General features: G+C 45.0%; 1 protein-coding gene across 5 annotated transcripts in view; it reads right to left on the bottom strand.

Annotated features, from left to right (window-relative positions):
* Smarca2 (SWI/SNF related, matrix associated, actin dependent regulator of chromatin, subfamily a, member 2) overlaps window positions 1-14,485 on the bottom strand; it is a 170,199-nt gene that overhangs the window by 113,798 nt on the left and 41,916 nt on the right. For all 5 annotated transcript variants that reach the window (XM_013348059.2, XM_026781645.1, XM_026781644.1 and 2 more), the window contains exons 6-9: window positions 12,736-12,862; window positions 10,732-10,905; window positions 9,209-9,382; window positions 7,215-7,385 (exon numbers count right to left, since the gene is read on the bottom strand). In XM_013348059.2, the coding sequence (XP_013203513.1) occupies window positions 7,215-7,385; window positions 9,209-9,382; window positions 10,732-10,905; window positions 12,736-12,862 (646 nt within the window). The remainder of the gene's footprint in view (window positions 1-7,214; window positions 7,386-9,208; window positions 9,383-10,731; window positions 10,906-12,735; window positions 12,863-14,485) is intronic.

Genomic DNA, 14,485 nt, shown 5'->3' with positions numbered 1-14,485 from the left:
TCATGCCCACAAGGGTGTCCAGAACTTAGGAATCACTAAATGAGAATTTACCAGACCAAAAAAAAAAAAAAAAAAAAAGTGAAGAAATTACCATCGTGAGCAATGTGCTTCACTTAGGATCCATTCACTGCATAATTAATAGTATTATTATTGTTGTCATGGTTTATCATCATCGATGCAATTAGGAGCCAAAATATTCCCAAGTGATAAAATGGTTAAGAACACACGTGAGTCACCACTGAACTAGGGTTCTGTGTCACTCCCTCTCTGTCCTTGGACCCAATCCTGCCACACGATTACGAGACTTGGAACCCAGGTGGCAGTCTGCTCTTCAGAGAGAGACCCCAGCCCCTCCCATCATGCTCTGGGCTTCTGATGGCTACCTGGAGCGCTTTCAGAAATCCATGCTCTCACACCAAACTCATGTTTTAATGTCAACACAGAAAACGAACCCGAAATTCCCTTTTCACAAATGGACACAAGAGATTGTGACGTTCATTTCCGTTGGAACTGACTTTGGACAGTCGCTGAGTCCCAGCTGAGACAGCTGGGTGCAAACGGGGCAGAAGTGACAGCACTCCCACCGCCTGAGAAATGTTCTCAAGCAGTTGTCTGTGTCATGGAATCACACACACATGCTCTACTACTACCGGCTGGTGCCTACACTTAACCCCGCTGATTAAAACAGAAAACCCAAGTAGGCGGGCAGTGGAGGCGCACGCCTTTAATCCCAGCTGGGACAGGTGGGGGAGGCAGAGGCAGGCACAGGGACAGTGAGTCTGAGAGCAGACTGGTCTACAAAGTGAGTTCCAGGACAGTTAAGACCACACAGAGAAAACCTGTCTCAGAACACCCTCCCCCTAAAAACAAACAAACAAATCAAACTAAGCCACTGCGGTCCATTCATTAGTCAAGACCAAAGGAGCCCTGTAGGCTTCTTCCTATCTAACAAAACGCTGCAAACTCATTATGCTTATGCGTGGAATGGAAGTATAATTAACCTACTCATGTCAGGGGAGATGTGTGATGGAAATTACTCCCAACTAAAGATTACTCATTACCAAAAATTACTAAGACTCAAACAGATGCGGGCTCCCAATTGCCAAGGCCCATGTCAATTTACACTCTCCGCTTTAGGATGTCCACAAACAGAGCGGGAATGCGCCTTCCATTTGGGGGGCATATAAAACGGGGAGTAGGGCTACCAGAGGAGGGACGCCCAGAAGTAGGAAAATCCTTGTCAGCTGAACTCAAGAAGACAGACTTCAGTGGGGCAGTCTGTTTAGAAGACGACACAGAGGCTACAGACAGCTTCAGTCAGCTGTCTTACAGTCAAATTATGAAAGAAGCCATTTTCTCCCTCAGCAGGTATCGCCACAGCGTGCTGGAGCAGCGTCTAAACGTGAGGGCGCCTTAAGGGCTCATTCGCTGCTTTTCTGGAAAGGAAGCTTCAGGAACCACTTGGTTTATTTTTCCTGTCATTTAAGTGGGCCTCTGAGCCCCGAGACAGGTACTCAGGCAATAAAAAAAAAATGCCCGGGAATATCAAATTAGCAGGCATTTGCACACTGCCTGCGTGGCGTTGTGCAGAGAAAACCAATTTGAACATTTGACTCAGGTAAGTGGTCAAGCCAGTTAAACAGGACTCGGGTTTAAACTGGTTTCACCCATTTTTGACACTGAACTGACCAGATGAATGGGATCGCGTTGACGGTGTGCTTGCTGCTCACCAAACAGTCCTTACACCCACACAGGCAGCACTGACTACGTCGCTTTGATCCACCTATGGGGTCTTGGAAGGAAAAGCTGCAATCAACCACAGAATCTCTAGGGAAAGAGTAGAGATAAAACAATCGGAAAAAGCTGGGAGTAACTTGAATTTGCAGCAAACATTTCAACGACATTATTCTGTTTCGCTGACAATCATACCAGCAGGCTTTGATGGTTGTGTTTAATATAGAAAACGGTTAAAAATCACATTTCCAATCACTGTACTGAATAATGTACCATGTCAAGAAAGTTCTCCCCTTGAATGTACAGCAACCTTGAGCTGTACTTATAAGAGCGGATGGGAGATGGGTTATGGGGAAGAAGAACGAATAAAAGGACTTTGAAAATTGATTATACTGAGGTCACTCAGCAAGATTGAAATTTGCCATGTTTTCTCTCATACTGCGATCCTCCCTTCTAATGTAAAAGGATGAAAGGAGAACAGCGGGGGCCGGAAAGAAACAAAACCAAATGCTGTATGAGGACTGCCGGAAAGGAAAGCTAACATCCTATGTGTCCGTAACAACAGAACAAAATAAGGCAAACGCATGAAGAAAGCACTACCTGGCAGTCCTGAGTCCATGTCTGGCTACAGCACATGTCCATTAATAGCACGGGGTTTCAAGACACATCAAAGACACCCAACAAGGATGTTATTTCCACTAGCATACCCCTCCTGAAAGAGGTTGAAGGGAGAACTTTATATTGAATTTTTGCTAGGCGTCAAATAGTTCTAGATGCTGAAGCAGGACAACTGAACTGAGCACTCTCGGTGGGGGTACCTCTCGCAAGAGCTTCTGACCACAGCTTATGCAAAAACTATGCCCAAGGCAGGATGGGAAATTCTTTATGATCACCAGAAAAGGCTCTCAAGCAAAGGTCACGCAAATCAGAAAATTCCCTCTGAAGAAGTTGTTGGTGAGCTTTGTGACCAGCAGAGTCTGCCAAAATAATAAATCTTCGTGCCCTTTCTACAGGTCCCAATAACCAAGGTATCTGTCACTGTCCTAAAAGACAGCCTCTACTTATATACAACCAATCCTCCATTAAAAAGAAAAAAAAAACACAACAGAATCAGCTGGCCAAGCTGGTCCCTGTCACCAATCCTAGCACTTAAGCACTAGAAGTCAAGGTCACCCTTGGTTATGTAACAAGTTCAAGGCCAGCCTGGGCTAGACGTGACCTTGTTGTTAAAAAATAAATAAAAACAAGCAGAAAAATAAGTGAGCAATTTATTTATCCAAACTCACAAAATATGCAGGTTAAAAATAGTCTTTATTTTTCAATTTACTATATTAAACAAAATCAAGTGTGTGTGTGCATGCACACATGCATCAAGCACATACATGGAGGCCAGTGGACAATGCAGGAATTAGTTTCCTGCTTCCACCATGGATCAACCAAATCCGTACCAGGCTTGGAGACAAGGGCCTTGAACTGCTGAACCATCTCCCCAGACCAGGACTTGGTTTTCAATAGCATAACAAACAAAACATATGGAAAAACCAAGTGTATCTCAACCTCATTGCATCCGTTTGTCACAAGACTGCTTGATGTAGCAAACCGCTATTTGCTGAGCACCACTGTGTGCCAGCAAGGGCTCCAAATGCTTTAGATAAAGCTGCTACATAAGCCTCGCAACAGAGCTGGGGCAGGGGAAGTATTTCTATGCCCTTGTCCTGCTTAGCTTTTACTGTCTACTCGATACAACTTAGAGTAGGCTGGGGAAAAGGAGTCTCAGTTGAGGGACAGTCCAGTTCAGTCTGTGGCCACATCCTTGAGAGAGACTTTCTTGACTGATGTGGGGAGGCTCAGCTCACTGTAGGCGGTACCATCCCTTAGAAGGTGGGACAGGGCTGTCTGTATAAGAAAGCTAGCAGAGTAGAGCCAAGGAGCGGTAGTCTTCTATAGCTTTGAGTTTCTGCCTTGATTTCCCTCAATAGTGGAGTGTCATCTGGCTGTGTCAGCAGAAATAACCCTTCCCTTCTCTAAGCTGCTTTTGGTCATGGGTTTATCACAGCAACAGAAATCAAACTAAAGGGGACCCTTTTGCTGGGTAACAGACAGGAGTACTCTATAATACATCTTTTAATGATATACCCTACAAGGGACTAACAGCAAATTCGTATGCAAACACTTTCTTATGCAGCTCTGAATTTTAGAGGCTACATGCTGTTGTGATGTGGGGCGGGGGGGGGGGCATGCACAACCCTGTTTGTATAAGCTTGGTGGTTTTATCTAACCCCACCTTTTTTATCTTTTGCTTCCTGGTAGCCACCTGAGGTATATCTGTGACCACCCTGGTGAAGCAGGACCCTCAAGGCCATGCAGAATGCTCACGGCAGCATTCGCCCCAAATGCAGCACTTGCTTTCACATAACACACAAGCTCAATATTGAAAATGTATTTCTCCTCTGACCCTTAGGTATAGACACAGAATTGACTTTTTTTTTTCTCTTCGATTCCAAGGTCAATAAAGAAAGGCAAGGCTGAGAATGAGAAGATTCTAAGTAATTTATAAACAGACACTTCATAGAAGTGCACCGAATGGGGAAGAGAATTGAATTAACAAGGTCAAGACGTGTGCTACGGGGAGCCAACCCTATTATTCATGAGCAACACTGAAGAGGGAATCCTCCAAGAACAGCCAAGGATCTGTTATGCTGGGCGATTAAAATTGAAAGGAAAAAAAAAAAAAAGTCCAACTAGATACTAGTTTAACACTGAAAGTAGAAAGTAATCCTTATCCAATCAGACTACAGGGACGGCCATGCTCCTCTTCAATCTCAGTCCTTTAGTTGCCTGCATCTTCACTGCAACCAGTTCTGGCCTATGGCTATGACTTCACTGACTACTGCAGGCTTTCTCGAAGTAAAAAGTGCATTGGTGCCTTGTTTAATTTTCACGGTTGTAAACAGGGACAGCATATGATCTAAACCCATGGAGACACTGGGGGCACACCTTACAGTGGGGGAGATTCTGGGGGCAAACTCTGCAGCTTACAGTGGGGAGACGCTGGGAGCACAGCCTACAGCCAAAGTTCTGATGTTCCCTCCACCACAGAGAAGCTGGTGACTCTCAATTATTCACTCTGTCTAGGGGAGAACTCCAGATAACACTAAGGGTCAAATAAACAGTTTTTAAAAGCAACCCCTTCCTTTGTTGTCCAATAAAGGAACATCTGGAACTATCGACTTTACTCTGAGCAGTCTTTAACCTTTCCAGGGGAGGAAACAGTCCCGTCCAGGAAAAGCCTTGTCTTCCCATGCTCCCCCTCCCTCCCTTTCCTCCCTTTCTTTTACCATTATCCATCCCACTTCTGCTGAGAGACCATCTAGGAAGGTAACAGAGCCCTGCTGAAGACAAAGGGCATCCAGGTGCCGGTCATCCTGACATCCTGAAAGCACACAGAAGGCAGCTGGAAATAAACATCCTTCACAGCGGTCAAGTGAAGTGGGACCAACACGGGGAGATGCCCAGAGCTCTCAGTGGACAGTTGCTGCCTTGGTATCTGTTATTTCTTTGCCAGGTAATCAGGCCTTACCTCCAGTTTGACTTCCAGTTTTTTCATATCGTCACAGGTGAAGATATTAATTTGGGGAACAAGCTTAATTAGTGGCTGCAACACTTTTTTTTTTCTCCAGCACACTCCCTCGGCTCCTATCTAAGAGCTGACAAATGAAAGCGTAAGATAGAAAGGACTTTTGGCCAGGAAGTCCAGCCACCCATCAGTAGGCCTGCTAGAATAAGCAGAACCAAGAAGCCTGCTACAGATCCCCACTCTGCACAACACAGTGCAGAAATATCGGCCTGACTGTGGCCACTCAATCATTTCTGTCTTTGCCTGTGGTGATGTGACTATCTAATTTCACAGCAGGAATCTATTAATTATAAACCAGAAGCTCAAATCTGGGCCATTAGCTTTTAATCACAAGGAAATATAAAGAACTTTAATGCTACAAACACTAACAGCGACAACCTCTGCTGAGCAGGAAAAACTGGAACTGTCCTGGAATGGGGTCTGCTTACAGGATATTCCAGCACCGTATCAGCTTCCCTCTGAGCCCTTTCACTGGCTCTGAAAGTTCTGGGAAGTCTATAAGGCTACCCTAACAAGAAAATGGGGTACTTCTCAGTGGTATGTCTAAATCCAAGCAGCGAGTCATCCGTTCCCCGCTGCACAATAAGGTGAGCTATCTCAGACGAAGAGAATCAGGTACAAGAGGGGGCCGTCTCAATCATCTATTCCTCCTCCTTAATTATGAAACAGGTATGAGAATTCAGAAGCCGTGAAATTAATTATATTTTCTTGAAAAACATTCTGTTCAATTATTCAGTGTAGAGAGTAAATGATTCAATGCTGCCAACGGCCCTCCCCCCGTTTTCACAGTTCTAATGAACGGTTTCTGTTGATGTGTGTACAGAAGTTACTGTGAGATTGAAACGCAGCTGTTTGTGCCTCAGTAGCCACCAGGCAATGGTTCCAGGAGACCTAAGTCTGTGGAGACTGAAGATGCACAACTTTCCTGGGCAAATGTCAGTGTTCCCATGTCACTCACCTGCATCCTCCTGCACACTTTAATCCTCTCGTGACTACGTACGCTACCCCAGGCAACCTAAATGCCATGTAAGATTGCTCGAAACACAATGCCAGGGAAGTGTCTGCAGACTTTCGATACAGAGGATATATTCTTCTTTTAGGATGCTGAGCCCTCCTCTATCAGTGGGACGCTGACGGGACACTTCAACATCCAAGAAGATGTAGATTTCCTGGTCCATACTCAGCCACTTACTGAATAAAGACAAAACGTCTGCAGAGCAGAATACTGAGTTTTGTCGGTCACCTCTTATGACAACTAGGCTATATTTAACATGAGATTGTCCTTGTCTTTACAACTAATAAAACTGATGTCAATATGCTTACCTTATTGTGATACCAGGACAAAAGAACCGAATTAAAACTTCCAACATTTTCATCTGTCCAAACAGACTGAAATGTGTGAGTGTCCAGAGCATCCCGAAGATTTCTCAAGTGTCTACCCTTGGCTTCCTACTGTCTCTGCACTACATTTTCTTCTTAACTTTTTACTCCGTTCTCCTAACTTAGAAGTCCCTGACACCCTGGCATTAAAACTATACACTACTCATTTGTGTCTTATATTCTTTTTTCTCCTGACTCTGTATACTTGATTTGAAATGTTACACTGTGTTAAACAGAGGCAACATAGACTGTGAACTTCCACTACAATAATCCTTGTATACCCTCTTCTCTAATACATCACCTACTTTTACACCCTACTAATCTACACAACTACCACAAGTCAGCAATCCAAACCTCCCGTAAGTTAGAAGTGGTTCTTATCAGAAAGCAATACTCATCCAAAGCCAGTCTTTGGGCATACATCTCAGGCTAAACATGTCAGGAAGAAGAGCTCAGAGCTCACCTTCTTCCTCCTCCTCCTCTTCTTCTTCTCTTTGGCAGCTTGGGCCTGCTTGTGCTCCCAAACCAGGTTGGTCAGATTGGCCACATACTCATCAGTCTGCTGCAGTAGGTACGCTAGGCGTCTGTCTTTCTTTTGGTCAATGAGCTTCCTGTAGCCCTCTTCGTCCTCAGCCTGTTCAGGAAGGAGAGAAGGATGAGACCATGATGCGCGGACACCCACAGGTCCACCTCACACTCCCCTCTACTGTTCACAACCTCAATCTGATGATACGTAGAACCAACCGGATGAGCCAGACTACACCAGCTACCAGTGAAGTCTACAAGTTGGCAAACAGAAACATGCAACATGTTGGGCCCGTGACTCTAAAGTCTGCAGCAAAATTATCACACAGAACCCTACTGTGTGAGGGATGTGATCACACACTTTTAAGTCAGCCCTTTCGTGTTCCGGGCTTCTTGAACTGCTCAAGATGAATGTAAAACCCGATGTGCTAATTAACAAGCCTAGGAGGAAGGAGACAAGCCATTTAGGTCCCGACCTCTGGTTCTACTGAGATAGAAAACAAACCCCATCATTTCCACCTCCTTCTCCCACTAAATAACACGATGAGATCAAGTGGAAGGAAACTTGTGATGTCCTCTGAGCCATTTAGAGAGAAATTTCTTTTAGACGGCCCAGAGAAAGAGCATTCCGAAATACTTTTCTATGACGCCTGAATAAAAAGAGAACACCGTACAATCTCTAAGAGGTGGCTCTGTCCCAGCTCGGGGACTCGGCTGTAGGGTGTCACTCCAGCCCATGGCGGAGCGACAGTGGCTTCATTGCTCTTCAGTCTAGCTGCTGTCTGCCCTGTGAATGAGCACGAACTCCAATGCTATTATAACTCTAATTGCTTTTGGCTATGGTTGATCTCACTTGAAGAAAGAGTGATAAAAAAAAACCCTTCAGTTTCTCTATTATCTGTATATTCCATCATTTAATTGCAAAAATTAATGATTTGCAAATGCTTAATCATTAGTGTCAAACCAATCTGTTGCTGGAGTTCTAATACAGCTTTCCTTTGGTTGAATCAGGCAAATTTGCCTGTTGATTGCTTGGCTTACTACACAATAGTCTCCCTAACTCGAGCAAAGACTGTTGACAGTATTCACAGAAACGGAGAGTGGGGTGGAAGGTGGTGAGACTCTGGAACACCTCAAATGGTGTTTACCGTCAGGAATCCCCCAAACTAACAAAAATGATATACCGACTAGGACCCCAGCAAGGGAGACAATGTCTTAAGAACTTCAAGAACTGAATGTAGGAGGTGAGGCTTACTCTGACCCACTCGGGAATTCTGTGTGTGCTCTGTCCAATTCCAGATACAAGTGGTCAGTAAAACCCAACTCTTGGGCCAATGGCCTAAACCTGCCCGTGTCTGCAGGCAGATCCATTCAAACCTAACTGCGCAAGTAAAGAGGTAAAACAACTTTGGGGCTGCCAAAAAAAAAAAAAAAAAAAAAAAAAAAAAAAGAATGCCAAGGGAGGGGGAGGCAAAAGAATGAGTATGAATCTTGGATTCAATGATATAACCTTGTAAGCTATTCATTCACAATAAAATCTTAGCTGTTCATCTCAAATATATCGCATGTTTAAAGGACTGCATTTGCCATTCTTCCTGGTGGGATTGCAAAACACAGCTCCTGCCTTTCTTTGAGAAGCTGTGTAAGTAGATGATGATGGTACCCTAGGGCACAAAACTATGGCTCCTCAAGTACAACCCTGGATTATTAGGCACACTGTGGAGAAAAGACAAAAAGTTCTACCCTCCAGAAGTTCAGACTCCTATGAGTGTGTGTGTGTGTGCGAGAGAGAGAGAGACAGACAGACAGACAGACAGACAGACAGACAGACAGACAGGCCGCTTCCCTTTCTTCTCTTGATGCCTTGTGTCACATTCTCAATGCAGAGAGATGCCAGCAGAGGACCTTCCCAGTCTCACAAGGGGCCCTTACCATCAGCCTCCGCATTCGTTCCTTCTCAATCCGCTCTGTCTCCTTCTTTTGCTCCCTTTCCGTGTTAGCGTGCCAAGTAGCCACTGCTTTGGACAGTTTCTGGATCTTCCCAGCCACAGACCGATGATATTCCTTAAAATCTTTCGCATGCTGCAAAATACTGTTCAGGTATTCCTACAGGGTTCACAGGAGGGAGAAAGGGATGCTTTGGTCCACTCTGCAGGGAAGGATCTGCACAACTGAAGATGCTGCAGCATGCACTGACATCATCGAAGTACGGAACCTATGGATGATGGGGGCCTTCCCTGGAGCCTCTGCAGCACAGGGTATGGGCTATGGGCTAGTGTGATTGTAGCCTAGGAAAGAATGGCTGCCTTCAATCCAGGGTGTGGACATTCAAAAATGGGAAAAGGAAAGACTAACTGGGTTATGAGCTGGTGGGAAGAAAGACTTCCTTCATCTGTACATTGTAAACCTAGGGAAGAGATGCCACCTTCACCTCAAGGGTGTGGTCATCTGAAATGGAAAAAGCAAGGACAAAGGCTGACCTATAAAACATCAATGAAAAAATTTATAGCCCATTGTTCCATCTCCCTGAAATAAACATGAGGGTTCTGGGCATTTCCAGGGAAAACCATATTTCTTCTGCTCCAACTTAAATTTAGAACGTGATGCAAAGTAAGTTTCTACAAAGCTGAAATCGCCATATGCAATCTGAACTCACTTTTCAGACAGAGGGAAAATATGTACCCTACTTACACTAAAATCTTTCATTTTTTTTTCTTTCCTTTCGTTTTTTTTCTTCAAAAGGAAGCTAAGTTGGGCACAAGATTAAGCACAGTAAGACCATCATGAGACAAAATCAAATCCCACATCAATGTTTCCAAGCCCGGAGAAACGAATGCTCTTGAAGTCCTACCCCTGTGAATCCTCCAACTGGGCTCCCTTCAAAGAGCCCAGAATACTATAGAAAAATAAGTTCCTGCTGGGGGCTGGAGAGATAGCTCAGCAATAAAGAGCCCTTGTTCATCTTCTAGAGGGTACAGGTTCGATTCCCGGCACCAACACTGTTGCTCAAAACCATCTGTAATTCTAGCTCCAGGGGAATCCAAAGCTGCCTCTGGCCTCTGTGGGTATCAGGCATGCACAAGGCACACCACCTTATATGCAGGGAGGGACAGGGAGAAGGAGGAGGGGTGGGGCCAGTAAGCAGTGCTCCTTCGCGGTCCCTCCTTCAGTTCCTGCCTTAGCTTCCCTGAATGATGGACCTGCAGTCAAATAACCCCTTTCCTCCCCAGGTTGTTTCGTCAGTGTTTTATCATAGCAACTCAAAGCAAAGCAGGGCCCTCTTGCATCTCTAAAATGACGTTTCTGTCTTATTAAAACTCCACCGTTAACTTTCTGTTCGATGACATACCCACAGATCCCCCACCCCGCCGTCCCAACTTGGCAAACATCCTGACCCTGACCACTACCCACAAGGGCCACCTCTGAATAGGAAGGGGATGCGAAGGTCTAAGGACCTGGTGCTTCTGCCGGCGTTTCCTCTCCTGTTCGATCTTCTGTTGCTTTTCCAGCTTCTCTGTCATGCGTGCCTCGCGCAGGGTCTGGCGCTTGCTCCTCTTGTACGCTTTGGAGTTGAGGGCTGTCTCCAGAGTGGTATCCCTCCGCATGCAAGCCACGACCTCCTGTCTCAGCTATGAGGAGAAGGGCAGTTAGCGAATCCCCGAGACAGAAGCCAGGTCCTGGGCCCCGACCTCAACTCGGTGGAAACAGAAAGGGGCCTTAATGAATTTTTCTCAATCCAGTTGCAGTTGGCTATTACTAAAAGCAAGAACTGAAATTGTGCAAATTTACATGGTAATTTTAAAGACAGTATAAACCTTCTTTCCTCATAATTCACTTCAAAAACAATTTTAGTGCTGTAACAGTAAAAAAAAAAAAATGAGGATGCTACGCTGGGTTAGAAATAAAGTTATTCATCTCATTTAATTATAGTAATGATGTTAGTTAGCCGATCAACCTTTTAATCTTTTTTAACTGTCATAGTATCATTCTCTTGCTGATCTACAAGAAGAACAAGAGAGTTCCCATCTACTCATGTTCCAAGTAACAGCAGAAACTCCAACGTGAATTCATAACTTCTAATTAATAAGTGATGGAAAAACGCCAGTCCGGGTTTCTGCCCTCTCTGTAATGATGTTCTTTAGTGTTTAAATCTTATGTTGCATCCTGGACTTGCGTTAGATTCTCATCATAAACAATGTAACCATATTACATGGCAGTAGGCACCGGGAACTTGGAGGGCCACATTACAATAATGGCTCAGTTGAACCTGGCGTCAGTTGCATGTACCCAGGAAACTTCGCAGATAATAGACTTTTCAGTAATGTCAAACAAAAACTAGGGAGCACCGGGAATGCGGGACAGGGAATCACATCTCATGCTTGAGAACGCATGCTCTAACGGGCGTTTGACAAATGCGCCAGGCTCTTTATTCATTCCTAAGATAAAGTTTCCTCTAACTGAGATGTAATGGACCCTTCTCTTTCTTCTTCTTTTTACATTTAACCTGAAATCTGCTCTCTGAAACCCCTAGCCAACAGCACCGATACCAGATGACCTTCCAGCACATGCCACCCCAGGAAGTCAACTGTGTACTCCAGTCCGTAGACGGTGGCCTTGTGATTTCAGCCAGATCTTCCCACAGACCATGCTCGCCCATGAACAAGTCATTCTGCATGCCCCACACTTTAGCACGACCCCTCTGATTGACAGGAGGTGCTCCTGGTCCCCTTTGGTTTAGACAGGCAATCTGTGGGTGGGGACTGGCACACTTGGACAAAACTCAGCCAAGAAAAAATTAGTTCTACTTTATTTCGCTACATGCCTACCGATTCAGAAATCAGAAAAACAGATCATTACACCAGATTTCAATAGTGAGCTCTAGGAGTTGGCAACTCACTAATTAGTCAGCGTGTGAGTGGGTCCGATGTGACCAAGTGTCCCTGAGTTAGGTTTTAATGAATGATTAAGATAACGGAGCTGCTTTCTGTGTGTGTGTGTGTGTGTGTTTCTACAAACATGGGCTTGTGATTAGGAAAGAGACTATCGTATTTTCTGTTTCTGGGGTCATGGCTTGCTCTGCGTTTCTGGGTTTGCCAGGAATACTATCCATCTACCGCCTCCTTGGTTTTCCTTGGAGCCATGAAGGCAAGTCACAGCTCTCCACAATCTGTTGTCACGGTTTTCATCCGCAGTACCAACATGCAATAACTGATGTTGTACACTATAGTACAGGAGGAAAAATGTTTCTGCTATACAGAAGGGGGAAAGAAGAGTGTGGTTCCTACTCGTTACTTCCAGCTAGGAGCCGTCAGTCTAAAGACATGCTCTTTTACTAAGTTCCGAGCTTCAAAACAGCATCGAGCAGAGTCGCGGAAGCTCATGGATCCTCATGGATCCCGCTTTAGGAACAATTACATCGATTTCCGACACCTCGGACTCACTGGGGGAAAAGGTATTACCTGACGCTGGAAATTGAGTAACCGAAGCGCTTTCAGCTCCACCGTTGCTTTGGTTCGTAAATCCGGTGGCAAAGAGCCAGGCAGACTTTCCAGTTCTTGTATCCTGTGAGCTATGCGAGCCTGAAGTCTAGAAGGAGAAAATAAAGAGGGCGGTGGGAGCAAGCGGAGATCTACATTACGGTTTACTCTTCTAGAACCAACAACAGCTTTAGGTTTAGGTTCATGTATTCCACACACTGACAGCCGATTTCTGACCTCCAACTAGGTTTTCTTTTTTTAAAAGAAAAAAATGAGTTTACATTCACTTAATTATGGGGAGTTGGGGTGGTGGTGCACACGCCACAGTGCACATATGGACAGAAGGGGACAGCTTGTAAATGTCAGTTCTCATGTGCATCCCGGGATGCCTTTACCTGCTCAGCTATCTTTTTGGGGAGCCAATAGGATTTTCTAATGCTAACCAAAAACAGCCACCTTTGAATTCTGGAAGACAGACACTTCATACTACTCAACACTCTGAACTTCTATGTAGCTTCTAAGGCCTGGAAAGGAACCTCATACTACATCGAGGGGATGGGGGAGTGGGAATAGAAGTCCTTGCTTGACAGAGGCAGTCTGGCTAGCCACCCTATCCCAGCCTGCCATGGCATGCAAAGCCACGGCCACAGTTCTTCCTTCTGTTTTGAGGTGACAGTGACTATAGCAGCTACAGCAGAATGGCAAGCACAGCTCGAGAAACCTAGGCCGCAGAAGGGAGCCAGCTAGAGACATTCCGAGAGAGCCCTGCCAACCACATCCACTTCCTCTGGGCAGTTCTTGTTTGAGAAAAGACAGCAAACTGGGCATCTGCAAAAATCAGGGGCAGCAGTGAATAGCATTTCCTGAAAAGGATGCTGGGGGTTCTCATTTTAGACACCATCAAAAATGTAATTGCAAGTACTTCCTCCTAATGAAGGCAGACTAGAGAATAAAAAGCGGCTCTCTCTTTGGTCCCTGGCTGCTGTGACTCTGACACATATAAACCGGTTTCAAGCCTTACTTTTATAAATCCACATCACTGAAATCTAGTTTTAGAATAAACCCCTCCCCCAGCTTCGGGACAAAACTGTTTGAAAATAGAATTGAAAAACTAACTTTTATTAAAGTTAGTGATAAGTTAACCCACTAAATACTTACTGTACTAAGTGCATGTCAACATGTAAAGAACAATTTTGAATTCTCAACACACACACGTACACATGCATGCACACACGCACACACACGCGCACACACAGGCACACACAAATAAATGCTGTAGTGGCCCCATCTTACTGAAGAGGAAACTGAAGAAAGTACTGTCTGGTCTTGTGTGTCAACTTGACACTAGCAAGGCTCATCACAGAGGAAGGAGCCTCAGTTGAGGAAATGCCTCAATGAGATCCATTTGTAAGGTATTTTCTCATTAAGTGATCCTTGAGAGAGGGCCTAGTTCATGGTGGGTGGTGCCATCCCTGGGCAGCGGTCTTGGGTTTTATAAGAAGGTAGGCTGAGCAGGCCAGGGGAAGCAAGTCAGTAAGCAGCTCTTCTCCATGGTCCCTGCGTCAGCTCCTGCTTCTGGGATCCTACCCTGTTTTGAGTTCTTGTCCTGACTTCCTTCAGTGATGAACAGCAATGCTGAAGTATAAGCCCAATAAACAAACCCTTTCCTCCTCAGCTTGCATTTTGGTCATGATGTTTCGTAGCAACAAAAGAAACCCTAACTAAGACGGCA

The sequence above is a fragment of the Microtus ochrogaster genome, chromosome 8 (genome assembly GCF_000317375.1).
Source record: "Microtus ochrogaster isolate Prairie Vole_2 chromosome 8, MicOch1.0, whole genome shotgun sequence".
NCBI classification, from domain to species: Eukaryota; Metazoa; Chordata; class Mammalia; order Rodentia; family Cricetidae; genus Microtus; species Microtus ochrogaster.
The sequence above is the reverse complement of the archived record's forward strand: the minus strand, read 5'-3'. Positions and strand labels throughout refer to the sequence as shown.